Source organism: Oxyura jamaicensis, chromosome 1 (assembly GCF_011077185.1).
Source record: "Oxyura jamaicensis isolate SHBP4307 breed ruddy duck chromosome 1, BPBGC_Ojam_1.0, whole genome shotgun sequence".
NCBI classification, from domain to species: Eukaryota; Metazoa; Chordata; class Aves; order Anseriformes; family Anatidae; genus Oxyura; species Oxyura jamaicensis.
Genome location: NC_048893.1, coordinates 127,006,055 through 127,021,882, shown reverse-complemented (window position 1 = coordinate 127,021,882; position 15,828 = coordinate 127,006,055). Strand labels below are relative to the sequence as shown.

Here is a 15,828-nt window from a genome sequence, read left to right as displayed (position 1 = left end):
AATCACAGAATGGCTGAGGTTGGAAGGGACCTCTAAAGATCATCTAGTCCAACCCCCCTGCCAAGCAAGGTCACCTAGAGCACATTGCACAGGGTAGTATCCAAGTAGTTTTTGAATATCTCCAGGAAAGGAGACTCCACAATAATAATAGAAGTTATTAAACTTCCAAATCTAAAATATTGTTAATGTCTTTCTGTGGTCATACAGGTTGCACTAAAAATGAAAAAACAAACAAACAAACAAAAAAAACAGAGAAGAAACTTGAGCTTCTATAAATCTTTGTTGTCTCAAGTGAATTCTACCCTTGCATAACACATTTCTCTCCTGTCTGATTAACCTCACTTTCTCATTCTGAATATTTTGTAATTGCCCTCCTTCAGGATTCTCCATGGCTTGACTGTTCAACTTAGAGTAGGTCTTCTTATAGTTTCTTGAACCATGAGACTGTAGGTAGGTGAAACACACAGTTTAAAATGAAGAGCATGTTCCAAAGTGGCAAGGAAGAGAGCAAATTGTGGCATAAGAGACCAAAAGAAAAAAAAAAAAGAAAAAGAAAGAAAGAAAAAAAGAAAGGAAAAAGAACAAAAAAAAAAAAAAAAGAAAAAAAATCATTTGTCTCAACAGCACGTGGATTTATGAGTAATGTGAGAATTTGTTTAAAAGGCAAAAAAAAGTACTCAGTTCTTTTAATGGGGGTGGAGGAGTAACTGAGCTACTACTGTTTTAATTTTAAAGACAGATATTTGAGGAAGTAGACTGCAGCAGTTGTTTCATGTTTAATTATTTCTCAAGTTGCCGTTCAGCTGAAGAGAAAACAGATAAAGTAGTATTACTGCTGTTGTCTTGAGTGAGTTATGTCATGCTATACTCTCCTCTCTACCTGACCTGAACCAGTGGGGACCTCCTTCATGCTGTTTTCTTCTGCTCTGATTTACAGTTTTCTCCAACGACAAATCTTTCAGCTGTGGAAGCACACAGAAAAATGGTATGTGAAACTTTCATTTTATGGTTGTTGTTGTAACTCTGTAATTGGAACTGTTGAGAAAGGTTTTCAAGAGTATGTTTTGTTTCTAACGTCTATATATGCTGTTGTGGCTATAAGCTGCAATTTATAATGACAGGAAAGGAAATCTGGCATTTATTTACACTGATATGTTTGCAGGAGTATTATAATGACGTATTTTCTAATAGTTATTACTTCTGTGGTGTTCTTTGCTCTCTAGCCTTTCAATCTTTCACTTTTTAAAATTCATATGCAGCAGCTACAGAAACACTTCATTAAGAGACACACAGCTATGTTGTTTCTGAATATTTGAAGAATACTACAGTTCAGACGGATTTCAGTTACAGATTTGCACATGTGCTCAGTTAATATCAGAATATAAGTACTTTTGAACTTTTTATAAACAAATGTAGAGAAATTTCTCTCTCCTTCAGAGAGAAAAGGACAGCTCACATACATACTCTAGCTGTACTTTTAAACTAGTTTCTCATTACAAGGACTTTGCACAAGTCATTGCCTATTTCTTCAAATTACAGCAGGTTTTTTTTCTTTATTTGTTCTGGTTCTATAACAAAGTGTTTTGCATATGAACAGTTAGACACAACAGAATGTAACAATTTGCAGTTAAAATAGCTAAGACATTAAAAGGGTATGGGAACCCAAAGTATATGCAGAAATGAAACACAAAGAAAGTGAGAGCTAGGCTTGCTGTGCAAAGGTGCCAGGATACCCCAAAATAGAGCAACAAGTAGGAGTTGAAAAATCTGAGCGTTTTACAAGTCTCAGTTGATTTATTTATTTATTTATTTATGGACATCTGAAGGAACTTTAAAGCATATTCATGAAGACTTTAAGGGCCCAGATTCATTGCACCTGCTTCCAGGCACCTAGCAGTGCGGTTCCTTGTCTCTGGTAGGCGTGCAGTCAGGCAGAGCTCCCTCCATGTCTGGAGAGCTGAGCAGCGCCTGAGGAGAGGCCCCCCTCTCCTACGTGCCCCTGGCTGTCAGTGCAGCCCAGGTTGATGGCACTGCATTGAGGATCCCAAGTGTGTAAAATTTGATCCCCGGGTGTAGTGTAAGAATACAAATTCACATAGAAAGTTTGTGATGATCTAGGCAGCAATCTCATGTTGCCCAAGTCCTAATCTATTGCTTGGGTTTTAAGTTGGGTTAGCAATCATTAAAGCTTGATTCTGACTAATTTTTCCTCAAGAGCAGCAAACCTGTGGTTTTCCCCCAGTTAGCAGCAGAGGTTTTCCTTCCTTATTTTACCGTTAGACAAAGGTTCCAGTGATTGGCAACCCCATTCTTTTTCCCAAGCCTGGGGACTGGAACATGGCATGGCATGACCATGAATGAACAGCACCAATAAATAAAATAAAACACACTCTCACTTAGGATTTTTTCTAGTCTAGTAAAAAGTCATTTACATGAATAATATGGTATGGTCCTTGGAAAAGAAGGAAGGCAGAATACTTACAATAATATATCTGTATTTTTCTTCTGCAATGTCTCTTTTCATTCAAAGACAGACCTTCTGTTTTCCACGTAATGAATGTTAGTACCCTGTGTTGTACCTCCCACTTTTCTGCCCATATTAATGGATAAAAAGATAATACTTTAAATAAATAAAGAAATAAATAAAAAGCAGGGTAATGTATTTTATCTTCTCCAAATTAGCTCCCCACCTACTCTGATTATTCTTATTCATTTTTTTCATCCAAGTGCTTGTCTATATCAGGAAATCAGAAAAGTTAATATTCCTCTAAAGCTGATTGGTTAGATTGTACTGAAGCAATGGTGAAAAATCGTATTCATGTCTTCACTTTGTGTGAGTTTCCAAAGTGAATTACTGTAAAGCAAATTAACGTAATTTTTATTAAAAAATAATTCACAGAAGTTGAAAATAATGAAATGACTCATTGCTTTGGATGTCATGGCCATATTCTGGTTAGTCAAGATCAGCTTTTCCTGAGTAATTTATAAATTATAGTCATGGCTATCAACCTGGATATTTAATAGTTCATAGAACCACAGAATGGTTTGGTTTGAAAAGGATATTAAAGACCATCTAGTTCCACCCTCCCTGCCATGGACAGGGACGCTGCCCACCAGATCAGGTTGCCCAAAGCCCCATCCAGCCTGGCCTTAAACACTTCCAGGGATGGGGCATCCACAGGTTCTCTGGGCAACCTGTGCCAGTGCCTCACCACCCTCATAGAAAAGACTTTCTTCCTTATAGCTAATCTAAACCTACCTTCTTTAAGTTTAAAACCATTACCCCTTGTGCTATCACCACACTCCCTGACACAGAGTCCCTCCCCAGCTTTCCCATGGGCCCCCTTTAGGTGCTGGAAGTCCACTAAGTCCACTAAGGCCCCCTTTAGGTGCTGGAAGTCCATAAGTTCTCCCTGGTGCCTTCTCTTCTCCAGACTGCATGACCTCAGCTCTCTCAGACTGTCTTTGTAGGAGAGGTGCTTCAGCCCTCTAATCATCTTTGTGGCCCTCCTCTGGACTCATTCTAATAATTCCATGTCCTTCTTGTGAAGGGGGCCCCAGAGCTGAATGCAGGACTCCAGATGGGGTCTCAGAGGAGCAGAGCAGAGGGGGAGAATCAGCTCCCTCAATCTGCTGGCCACACTTCTTTTGGTGTAGCACAAGATACTGCTGGCTTTCTGGGCTGCAACACACATTGACACATTACACATTTAACAAAATCTTCCCTTTCTTTGGATCTTCTGAAGGGAAGTAAGCTCTGTGTCTCTTTGTGGGAATGGGAAGGGAAGTAATGGTAGAGGAAGGGCTGTGGTGTAATGCACTACTAGGAAACTGATATGGTTTTCATATGCCAACATAGTGGAAGATCTGCACAGGATTTTAACATTTTTTCTTCTGTACTGAAGCTTTATATTCAGAAGCTGACTGACTGAATCCCCAAAGTGACTCCACTCAGTTGTTGAATCTAGAATTGCAGTGCTGTGAGAGACTTGATCTAACTTCTCTTCCACTGGCTGCCCTGCTAGTCAATAGAGTGCTCCTCCAGATACAGAGATGAACCAGGAGATTTAGCATTGTTATCTGAGGTAATGCAGAAACACTAAGTTGTACTTGCATACTGAAGGGATATAGTGGCGTAAGTAAACGGAGCATAAAACATGAATTCCCAATTAATCTGTGTCATCTACAAAGCATATCTAAGGAAACACTCAGCAGTGTTTTCACATACTGTCTATATAATGAGAAGGTCTTTATATATTCGTGCTAGCCAGATAAAGAGCCAAAACATTTCCAAGTATCTTGAACACTTTACCTAATCACATGATTTTCAGCTGCTTACCTGGTTATCTACATTTAGTCAGTATTATTCTATGAGTAACTAATTCTGTTTTTTAAAGAACATTGAGTACCATGTTTCTATCTGCAGTCCTTCAAAACTGAGTTCTTCAGGTAGAAATGAATTATTTTGATTTATGGTCATTTTGGTGATCTTGAAACCTCTTGGCCTGCATCAGACAGAGGCAGTTATGAAGCTATGCAATGCAGCAAAACGGTCACAGCTCCTCTGCCTGGGCTAGGCAAGCCAAGGCTGGCAGCACGCCTAGCTGGCTGGCTGTCACTGGTGTCAGGGCCAGGGCATCTTTGTCACTGAGAGCTGCTGAAGAAGTAACTAGTATGTTATGAATTATTAAAATCCCATTGCTCTTCCCATCATACCCACTACCCTGTAAAGTAGTCAAGATCACAAAGACTTGAAAGTGTGTTTTTTTCAAGGCTCTCAAATGTTTATGGGATTTTGGCTCTGATTATTGAATTATTACAATTCTTTTAAGATACATGTTCCATTTTAAATCTGATTTTCACTTTCAGACCTACCACTGATACAGTGCCCTCTTGGCCCTCAGTCTTTATTGGACAGTGAAAATGCAAGCTGGTATTAAGGTATATTGAATCATAGAATCATAGAAACATAGAATGGCTTAGCTTGGAAGGGACCTTAAACATCAGATAACTCCAGTGCCCCTGAAATAGGGCCCAGGTTGGTCATCCACAGCTTCTCTGGGCAACCTGTTCCAGTGCCTTACCACCCTCTGAGTGAAGTATTTTCTCCTAATCTCTAAACTGAATTTATCCTCTTTTAGTTTAAGACCATTCCCCCTTGTCCTGTCATTACCTATCTGAGTAAAGAGTCCTTCTCCATCCTTTCTATAAGACCCTTTTAAGTATTGAAAGGTCACAATGAAGTCTCCCTAGATCTTGCTCTTCTTCAGGCTGAACATGCCCAGCTGTCACAGCCTTTCTTCATAGGAGAGGTGCTCTAGCCCTCTGATCACCTTTGTGGCCCTCCTCTAGACTCATTCTAACAGGTCCATGTCCTTGTGCTGGGCACCCCAGACCTGGATGCAGCACTCCAGGTGGGACCTCATGAGGGCAGAGTAGAGGGGCACAATCCCCTCCCTTGACCTGCTGGCCACACCTCTTTTGATGCAGCCCAGGACACAGTTGGCTGCAGCTGAGACATAGTCATTGACTGGTTTTGGTCAACCATGCATTTATTCTGACACATAATAGAGGAAGAATGCTTATGTGAAATTTAAATTATACATGCATCTGTTAGTTTTTGAAAATTTATACTAGATCTTAATTGGCTATAGATTTTCTTTATGTTTTTATCTGCTTTTAAATCTTAATTTTACTTATTCATTCATATTATTCAATTTCAATCTGCTGGATGTCTAACACTGTTTCCCCTTAATGAAAATTCACAGACTTTAATCATCCATCTTGCAATCTTTAGCAGATTTTTTAACTTTTTAAGGTTCATTACTTAGAAAATGATATTTATCTTATCACTACTATGTTTAGTGATAAGAGAAGAAAGAAAGCATTTGAGGAAATACCAATATAAACCTTCCCCTAGACTTAGAATCCTTCCTGAACATCCACTTCTGGCCACTGTAAGACAGGATCCCAGGTGAACTGAATATTTAACCCAGTACATGGTTGATCTGAGGTCCTATGACATGTTCCCATTGCACTCAATTAATGCCTCCCTATTTCCTTATTTTTAGGTACCTCATGCAGACACATCAAATGCACTGCCATTTGTCTTGCTCTTCTTATTTCCACTGCTGCTGTCAGGAGCTTGGTTTCCTAAAAGTTTACCCTGCGATGTAGAAGCCTCTGAAGGTACAGTGAGAGTGGACTGCAGCGATCGTCGCCTCACAGAAGTCCCCAGAGGGATCCCTGCAAATGCTACAAACCTGACCCTGACTATTAATCATATCCCCCATATCCATCCAACATCTTTTGCTTATCTTGAAAGGCTGGTGGAGATTGACTTCAGATGCAACTGCGTGCCTGTTAGACTGGGGCCCAAAGATCATGTGTGCACCAGGACACCAACAATTGAGAATGGCAGTTTTGCTGCTCTGACAAGGTTGAAGTCATTATACTTGGATGCAAATCAGTTGTCGGAAATACCCCGAGGTCTTCCTACTACTTTAAGTCTGCTAAGTCTGGAAGCAAACAGTATCTATTCTATCAAAAAAGCTAATTTCTCAGAACTAAGAAACATAGAAATATTGTATCTGGGTCAGAACTGTTATTACCGTAACCCATGCAATGTTTCATTTGAAATTGAACAAACAGCCTTTCTGGATCTGAAAAATTTGACAGTACTCTCCCTGAAGTCTAACAACTTAACTCAAATTCCACCCAACTTGTCCTCTACTTTAAAGGAATTGTATATTTACAACAACATAATTCAAGAGGTTCAGGAAAACGATTTAAGTGCCCTTCACAACCTAGAAATTCTTGATCTCAGTGGTAACTGCCCACGTTGCTATAATGCCCCATATCCTTGTATTCCCTGCCCCAATATCACACTTAAGATACATTCAAAGGCTTTTTACTCCTTGAAAAAATTAAGAATTTTGAGACTTCACAGTAACTCTCTTCAGAGTATACCCAGCAGCTGGTTTAAAAACACCAGAAATCTCAAAGAGCTTGACCTCTCCCAAAATTTCCTCATGAAGGAGATTGGAGATGCTCAGTTTTTGAAGTTTGTCCCCAGACTTGTAGAGCTGGATCTGTCCTTTAATTTTGAACTGCAGATGTATTCTCCGTCCTTGAACCTGTCTAAGACATTTTCTACCCTCTCAAATCTGGAAATCCTGAGGATCAGGGGTTATGTCTTTAAAGAACTGAAAAAAGAAAATCTATTTCCATTGCTCAAGCTTAGAAATCTAACAGTGTTGGATCTTGGGACTAATTTTATTAAAGTTGCTGACCTAACAGTGTTCAAGAAATTCCAGGCTCTTAAAGTCATAGATCTGTCAGTGAATAAAATTTCTCCTTCTTCAAGTGAAAGCAACTCCTATGGAATTTGCTCTAATCCCAGGATTTCAGTAGAGCAACGCAACAGGCAAGTTTTACAAGAGATGCATTATTTCAGGTATGATGAGTATGGCCGAAGTTGCAAGTCCAAAGACAAAGAGGCTAATTCCTACCGACCTTCAGTTAATAGGGATTGTCTGGGTTATGGAAAAACTCTGGATTTAAGCAGAAACAACATATTTTTTATTAGCCCCTCAGACTTCCAAGATCTTGATTTCCTCAGATGCCTCAACTTGTCAGGTAATGCAATAAGTCAAACTTTAAATGGAAGTGAATTCCGCTACCTATCTGGATTGAAATATCTGGATTTTTCTAACAACAGGATTGACTTGCTATACTCGACTGCTTTCGAAGAGCTGAAATTTTTAGAAATTCTAGACCTAAGCAACAACAAACATTATTTTCTGGCAGAAGGTGTTACTCATGTTCTTAGTTTCATGAAAAACTTGGCCTATCTGAAAAAGTTGATGATGAATGAGAATGAGATTTCTACCTCTATTAGCACAGGAATGGAAAGCCAATCTCTTAAAATTTTAGAATTCAGAGGAAATCGTTTAGATGTTTTATGGATGGATGGGAATGCTAGATACCTGTCATTCTTCAAGAATCTGACCAACTTGGAACAACTGGATATTTCCTTTAACTCACTCAATTTTTTCCCTTCTGGTGTTTTTGAAGCTATGCCTCCAGAACTCAAGATACTCAACTTAACCAATAACCGGTTGAAGACTTTCAAGTGGGGAAAACTCTACTTGCTGAAGAAACTAACAACTTTGGACCTCAGCAACAACCTTCTGACTGCAGTTCCCCAAGAACTGTCCAATTGCACTTCCACACTCCAAGAACTGATTCTCCGAAACAATCACATTCAACGGCTAACCAAATATTTTCTCAGAGGTGCAATTGGACTGAAATACTTGGATCTCAGTTCAAACAAGATCCAAATAATTAAGAAATCTAGCTTCCCTGAAAATGTCATTAACAACCTGAAGATGCTGCTTTTGCATGGCAATCCTTTCAAGTGCAATTGTGATGCAGTGTGGTTTGTTTGGTGGATCAACCAGACTCAAGTGACTATTCCTCTTCTGGCCACAGATGTGACGTGTGCTGGCCCAGGGGCACATAAAGGAAGGAGTCTGGTTTTCCTGGATCTGTATACTTGCGAGTTGGACACCTCCTATTTGATCATGTATGCATTATCAGCTTCAGCCGTCCTAGGTTTTATGGTGTTTGCTGTTATGAGCCACCTATATTTCTGGGATGTGTGGTATAGTTATCATTACTGCACTGCGAAGTTGAAGGGCTATAGACGTTTACCTTTACCAGATGCTTGCTATGATGCTTTTATTGCATTTGACAATACAGATCGAGCTGTGAACGAGTGGGTGATGACAGAATTGGTTGAAAAGCTGGAAGATCAAAAAACCAGAAAGTTCAATTTATGCCTGGAAGAAAGGGACTGGCTTCCAGGACAGCCAGTCTTTGACAACCTTTCCCAGAGCATTCAACTGAGCAAAAAGACCATATTTGTGCTAACCAACAAATATATTAAAAGTGGCAGCTTCAAGACAACATTTTACATGGCCCACCAGCGACTTCTAGATGAAAAGATTGATGTGATTATCTTGATATTTCTTGAGAAGGTACTGCAGAAGTCCCGGTATGTTAGGCTGAGGAAAAGGCTATGCAGAAATTCTGTCCTGGAGTGGCCGACTAATCCTCGATCGCAGCCCTACTTCTGGCAGACTCTGAAAAATGCCATAGCTACATGCAATACCCTGGCTTACAACAACCTTCTTCAGGAAACTGTTTAGATCTACCATTCACCGTGGAACATTGTTACTATACACGGTGAGGAAAAGAAAGATACTGAACTTGATATGGAGAACGTGTAAGTTTGCTGTGACAGGATTCAATATAAACTATTGCTAGCAAATTTTTAGCTGACACACACCTTGCCTGGCATTTGTTACTGTACAGTGAGAGAACATGCGCTCCCCACTGAAAGTCCCTGGTTTAGAATAGAATGGCCACTTCCAGCTTTCAATTCACTGGAGGCTTCCAGCATCTCCTGTGGTTGGGTCAAGTGTGTGTGAGACACTTGTTCAACTTACTCTAGACACAGGATGCCAGGAGGAGTTGGGCCATGCCCAAAGTTGCTGTTATTTGGATCACTGTTGGAGTAAATGTGATTTTATTAGAAAATTATAGTTAGTGTATTTGTATATATTTATGGAAAACAGGGACAGCATTTACTGACACATTCTTCTCAGAAAGTACCTTAAGCAAATTTCACACTTAGGAGTCAGGAAAATGTAAGCACAATTAACTTTTCAACTCAGGCTTCCAGCAGCTGAGTCTACCACTTCTGTCTGAGTGGGCAACAGCCCTAATCACTGGGGGAATGATGTGCTGGTGGGAATGCTGCCAAGGGCTTGGGTGTGGGATGGGAGCTCTCCTGCTATTGGATTGTCCAAAAGGTCATGAATCTGAAGAAGCATTGGAGAACTCGCACGGGCTAAAATAAGAAGGTATGAGAGAAACAAGTTCAGAAGGGCTTGCAGGCAGTGGGTTGGAAAGAATTTGGAAAGGGAATCCCTTTGCTTGGAGCTGCTGCATGGGAGTGAGGAGGGGGAGCAGGACAGCAGGTAGGCTGAGGGAAACCTTTGAAAATGGCAGATGGAGAAAACTGTGGAAAACAAAGCAGATGAGATAAAGAAAGTAGGGAAAAAGAAGTGGGAAAGAATAGAGAAAAACAGTAGCTAAATTATGGCATGATAGAAGTAAAGAAGGATTTACTGATAATTTCCAAGCAATCTGTTCACTTTCCCTTTCATCTGCTTCCTTGGCTGCTGTTTGAGTTGGCTGCTCCCTGAGATCTCAAGGCTTCTGTCCAGTGATGTGTGGTTGGCTTTAGGAGCTCAGCTTCACCATTTCCACCCAGGTCCTGTGTCACAACCCCTTGTGTATTGACAGGGAGACTGTCAGCAGGTCCAGACAGAGATGGGATCTGGGGCCACACTAAACTGTCAGAATCACTTACCTCTGCCTGCCCAGACCTTCTCCAGAGAAAAACACCATCAAAATACAAAACATGTAAGATCAAGTCATACAAGGAGAGAAACCATCTGACTATTTCTTTAGCCATACCATGATTGCTTCAGAGCATTTTCAAGCCCTCCTTTCATTCTTGTTCCCCAGGCAGATCTCTACCACATTGACAGTTTAAAACCTAATCTGGGAATAGGCCTGATTTTAGAGATAACCTGAAGAAGAGAACAAATTCTGCTTAGAAAAATAAAGGCTTGGGCCTCTTCCTCACTCTGGTTTATGGAGCATCCTCATAAAACGTGTCAGTTTTTCAGCTGAAGTCTTTAAAAAGGCATCATTAACCTTCGTGTGTTGCTCAGATAGTTTTGGGAGAAGCAGTGTGCTCTCACCTTGCACTTCTGTCTGCAGTACAGTCTGGGCAGCTTCTCTCCTCTCTTTTAAAGCTTTCTTCTCCTATGGTTACTGGTCTGTCCCAGGGGGAGCAGATGCTCTTTATTGATTTGAATCTGTTTATCTCAGCTGCCTCCTGCATTTCCACACTGACATTTCTGCCTGGTCCTTTCTTCAAACAATACATTTTTGTTTTAGTTCTAGGCATCCAGGCAGACAAGAGCACAAACACAAACAAGAAAACCAACCTTGACATAATATTAGAGATAAGAAGAGTGTTATTTTTTGCCTCAGTTTGTAGCAAGCAGTTTTATTGATGAACAAGTGAAACAGGAGAAAGAGGAGGACCTCAGTGGCAAAGTGGGTGTTTTATAGCTATATTTTAAAGAATGCCTTTTAACGGTTATGTTTGTAAGCCTAAACAATCTGTGTCTGTAAATATAATACCATGAGCTGTAATGCAACTCTCTTCACAAGGTAATGCTGAAATAGGAACCTCTGTTCCTCCCATGACATGTCCCTCTCTCTGCCCACACCACTTCTTCTACCTGAAGCAGCTTCCCCTTTCTCAGCCTGTGTGGTTAGGGCACAAGATCACTTGGCCTATCTAAGGTTATGAGAATTAATTTCTCCTCTTCCATTGAGAAGTGATGAAAGGATAGGTACGGGATGAGTAGCAATAGGTATATGTACAAAAGTCTGAGCTTACGGTATGGTGAGAGGCTTACTTATGCTGCAGTGCAAGACTGCAGAGACTCCAGGGATGCTGCACCAACCCCTTTGTGAGTATCTGAGAGAGACAACAAACTGTGCTGTGGTCTGCAGTGGGAAACAAGTAGTCCTCTGGCATGGCACTGCCTGCTGTCAGAGCCAGTGTTCTTGAACACTGTTCTTGAACAGAGGCTTAGTCACAAGGAGAAGAGCCTACCACAGCTTTCACATGGCAAAACCCTTCCTGATACCCTCACCCTTCCCCTGCAACAAACACACAGCCAGGGGAATAAGGAGGGATTGAGGAAGACTGCAACACTTTAACTTAGTACTAAAGTCCACCACTAAAGCATGCTAGTAAGTTCTACATCTACATGTTTCTTGAAGAACCATGGATGGTGAATCAACCACTTCCCTGGGCAGCCTATTCCAATGCCACACAATCCTTTCAGTAAAGAAATTTATTCTAGTATCCAAACTAAATGCAAACAAACTAGTCCAATTTGAGGCCATTTTCACATGTCTTGTCACTTGGTGCTTGGGAGAAAAGCCCAATCTTCACTGCTCTACAACCTCCTTTAATGTAATTGTACAGTGTGATAAGGTATCCCCTGAGCCTCCCTTTGTCTAGGATAAACATCAGTTCCCTCAGCTGCTCCTTGTAAAATCTGTTTTACAGGCCCTTCACCAGCTTTATCCCTTCACCAGCTTTATTGTTCTTCTCTGGACATGCTCCAGCACCTCGATGTCCTTCTTGTAGTGAGGGGCCCAAAATTGAACCAGTATTATAAAATCCTCTTTTACCTCTTTGATCTCCTTATTTTTAAGAACTGGCATATCAGAAACTTACAGCTGACTCACTGTGAAAATAATTTACATTGGAAGGGACCTCTGGAGGTCAAAACAGGTCTAATTTCAACAGGTTGCTTAGGTCCTTGTTCGTATATAAACTTGGAGCACTTTGTAGTAAAAATGACATCCCATATAGACACATGATAACAGCTTCTGTAAAAGATCCCTTGAAAATCAGGCGCTCTTGTTCTGTAGTAATTGTATATGGGTCACAAGCACTCCAAAACAGCAAACATTTTTTGTCTTCTGAATGCCCCCTGCCTGTTCATTTTCTAAATCTCGCTCTGAAAGTACCTGCCTGTAGAAATAATCCCTGTGATACACTGTTCATTTGAAATATTCAGTCATCAGTGACATTCTTCCATTTACTCTGAACAAAATATTCATCTAGGTCATAATTCTTCCCAGTTGCCTCTCTAGGACCTCAGCTTCATCAAGTGTGTATGGAAGTTAGACTCTTAATTTGGGAAGATAAATTTTGTGTCCAAATGCAAAAGACATACACAAAAATCCACCATTATCTCCACAAGTATAAATGGGAAGACTAAATCACAGAGAAGTCAAACCATTTCTACAATGTCCATTTGCTGATAGTGAACCTGAAAAAGAGAATTTAGACATGAAATCTTTAAAAGAAACCTGAATGCATTCCTTAGTTAATGAGTACATTCACATTATTTATACATGAGATTATTTACTTAGGAAAATAGACAAGTTGAAAATCAAGTGTGGACATGGGGACAAATTCTTACTTTGGTTGTACAGATTATTGAAACAAAGCTGAGGCAGTTGGAAATCCTATTAAGATATTTAAAACTTGTTTAGTGGTTGTTTTTTTTAATTTTATTTTATTTCTTTTTTTTTTATTTTTTTTAGGTGGGGGGAGTTTCTTTACTCTAGGTATGCAGCTGAAGAAGTGGTATCAGAATAGCAACAGATCTAAATCAGTGGCCTTATCTATCTGGCCTTTGTCTTCCTTCGTCTGTTGTTACTGAGACATACTGCTAATGGCAAAGTTCTGAGCAAAAGCAGATCTAGATAACTGTGTGGGTTTTTTGTTGTTGTTTTGTTGTTGTTGGTGGTGTTTTTTTTTTTTTGTTTTTTTTTTTTAAATAATCACACACTAAAAAAACATCTTTGCCAGTGCAAATTCAGAAACATTTGAGCAAATAAAATTTCAGGCTTTTTGTAGCTGTGTCATTATTAATGGACTGACAATAGGTTTATATAATTATGGAAAATGTGGCAAGCTTGCAAAACTGAAGGATTCAGGTTTCAGTTTCTATCAGTTTCAATGTTTTATTTATTTATTTATTTATTCTGCATATTTTCTTTCTTCTTACAAGCCATGTTCTAGTTTCATTGCCTTAGCTTTTGGGTTTATCTATGCTATATTCTTCATATCACAGAATCACAGAATAGTCTGGGTTGGAAGAGATCTCCAAGATCACCAAGTCCATATAAGTATCTGCAATCCTGACTTTACATACTTTATCAATATATTTTTTTTAAAACTCCACAAGAATGAGAGGTTCTGGAAGTAGGTGTTACTTAAAAACACACATGACCAGTCTTGTATTTTCCTAATTATATTGACTTTTTAATTAAAGACAGTCTGTCAATTAGACCTTCTTTTTGACACAACTATTTTTTGCTGTCCTGTGTTTCTTCTGCTGAAGAACTCAGTTGAAACCAGATTTTTAACTGACATCCCTCAATGGGACATTGCTCTCAGTGTTCAAAGGAAAAATTCCTGAAACATAAAACAAGTGAGTTTTTACCTTATATTCTTTTTTTTCTTGTTTGCAGATGATTATAACCTAACCCTTACTGAGAATATTGAGATTAATTCATCTATGTGGAAGAATCATATTCATACAGGATTATGCTCTTGAACACTGCAGCTGAATTCTACATTTTATTCTTAATAAAATCTCATAACCTAATTATCTTATTGCCTTGGAAAGTGACTTATCTTACTTTTAGGTGTGGTGTTATGTAAGAGAAACTTAGACACTAAGTGTTGTTTGTTTACTTAGTCTGAACTCATGTGTGAAGAAAAAACAGTAACTTCCAAAAAAGAATTTAATTGACCCTTGCTCCTTTGGAAAAACAAATCTAAAAGTCCTTCCACAATTTCCAGTGCTTTCCAAGAAGAAGAAGAAAAAGAAATGGTGTGCACCCTATAGTTAATTCCAGGAAGTGTAATCTGAAAAAGGAAGTCACAACTAGTGGTTTTAGTTTGTGATAGCTTCCAGGGATCAGGTTAGGAAAGCCAAAGCCCTTTTAGAATTAAGTTTGGCAAGGGACATCAAGGGCAACAAGAAAGGGTTCTATAGGAACACTGGTGATAAGAGGAAGATTAGGAAAATTGTGGGCCCTCTCTGGAAGGAAATGGGAGACCTGGTCACCTGGGATATAAAGAAGGCTGAGGTATTCAATGACTTCTTTGCCTCCTTCTTCATCAACAAGAGCTCCACACACATAGCCCAAGCCCCAGAAGGCAAAAACAGGGGCTAGGAGAATGATGAACCACCCACTGTAAGAGAAGATCAGGTCTGAGACCTTCTAAGGTCCTGAAGGTGCATAAGTCCATGGGACCTGATGAGATACATCCATGGGTCCTGAGGGAACCAGCAGATGTAATTTCTAAGCCACTGTCCGTCATATTTGAGAATTTGTGGCTGTCCATTGAAGTTCTCATTGACTGGAAAAGGGGAAATATAACTTTCATTTTTAACAAGGAAAAAAAAAGGAAGACTGGGGGAACTACAGCCCAGTCAGTCTCACATCTGTGCCTAGCAAGATCATGGAGCAGATCCTCCTGGAAACAGTGCTAAGGCACATAGAAAATAAGGAGGCAATTGGTGACAGCCATCATGTCTTCATTCAGGGCAGATCACGTCTGACAAATCTGGTGACCTTCTGTGAAGGGCTTACAGCACTGGTGGATAGGGGAAGAGCAAACTGATGTCAATTACATGAATCTGTGCAAAGCACTTGACACTGTCCGCCATAATATCCTTGTCTCTAAATTGGAGAGAAATGAATTTGTTAGTTGGACCACTTGGTGGGTAAAGAGTTGGCTGGATGGCCACAGTCAAAGAGTTGTGACCCACAGCTCAATGCCCAGGTGGAGATCATTAATGAGTGATATTCCTCAGGGGTCAGTACTGGGACTAGAATTACCCAACATCTTTGTCAGTGACATGGACAGTGACATTGAATGCACCCTCAGCGAGGTTGCCTATGACACGGAGTTGTGTGGAATGGTCAACACGCTGGAGGGAAGGAATGCCATCCAGAGGGACCTTGACAGGCATGAGAGGTGGGCCTGTTCAAACCTCTTAAGAGTCAACAAGGCCAAGTGTAAGGTACTGCACCTGGGCCAGGACAACACCAAGCACAAATAGAGGCTGGGTGGAG

The 15,828-nt window shown here is 40.1% G+C and overlaps 1 protein-coding gene across 4 annotated transcripts; it reads left to right on the top strand.

The window, feature by feature from the left end:
* The first annotated feature begins 50 nt into the window (after window positions 1-50).
* On the top strand, window positions 51-14,351 carry TLR7 (toll like receptor 7). 4 transcript variants are annotated; one of them, XM_035336711.1, is made up of 3 exons: window positions 51-411; window positions 938-985; window positions 6,072-11,334. In XM_035336711.1, exons 2-3 carry the CDS (start codon window positions 983-985, stop codon window positions 9,210-9,212), a joined length of 3,144 nt encoding a protein of 1,047 aa, XP_035192602.1. In that variant the 5' UTR covers window positions 51-411; window positions 938-982; the 3' UTR covers window positions 9,213-11,334. The 4 variants fall into 4 exon arrangements, 3 of the variants coding, with proteins under 3 accessions (XP_035192602.1, XP_035192413.1, XP_035192496.1); XR_004753789.1 differs by lacking the exon at window positions 51-411 and adding an exon at window positions 14,212-14,351 and having other exon boundaries at window positions 439-985; window positions 6,072-9,289; XM_035336522.1 differs by lacking the exon at window positions 51-411 and adding an exon at window positions 14,212-14,351 and having other exon boundaries at window positions 439-985; window positions 6,072-9,249.
* Window positions 14,352-15,828: the final 1,477 nt, after the last annotated feature.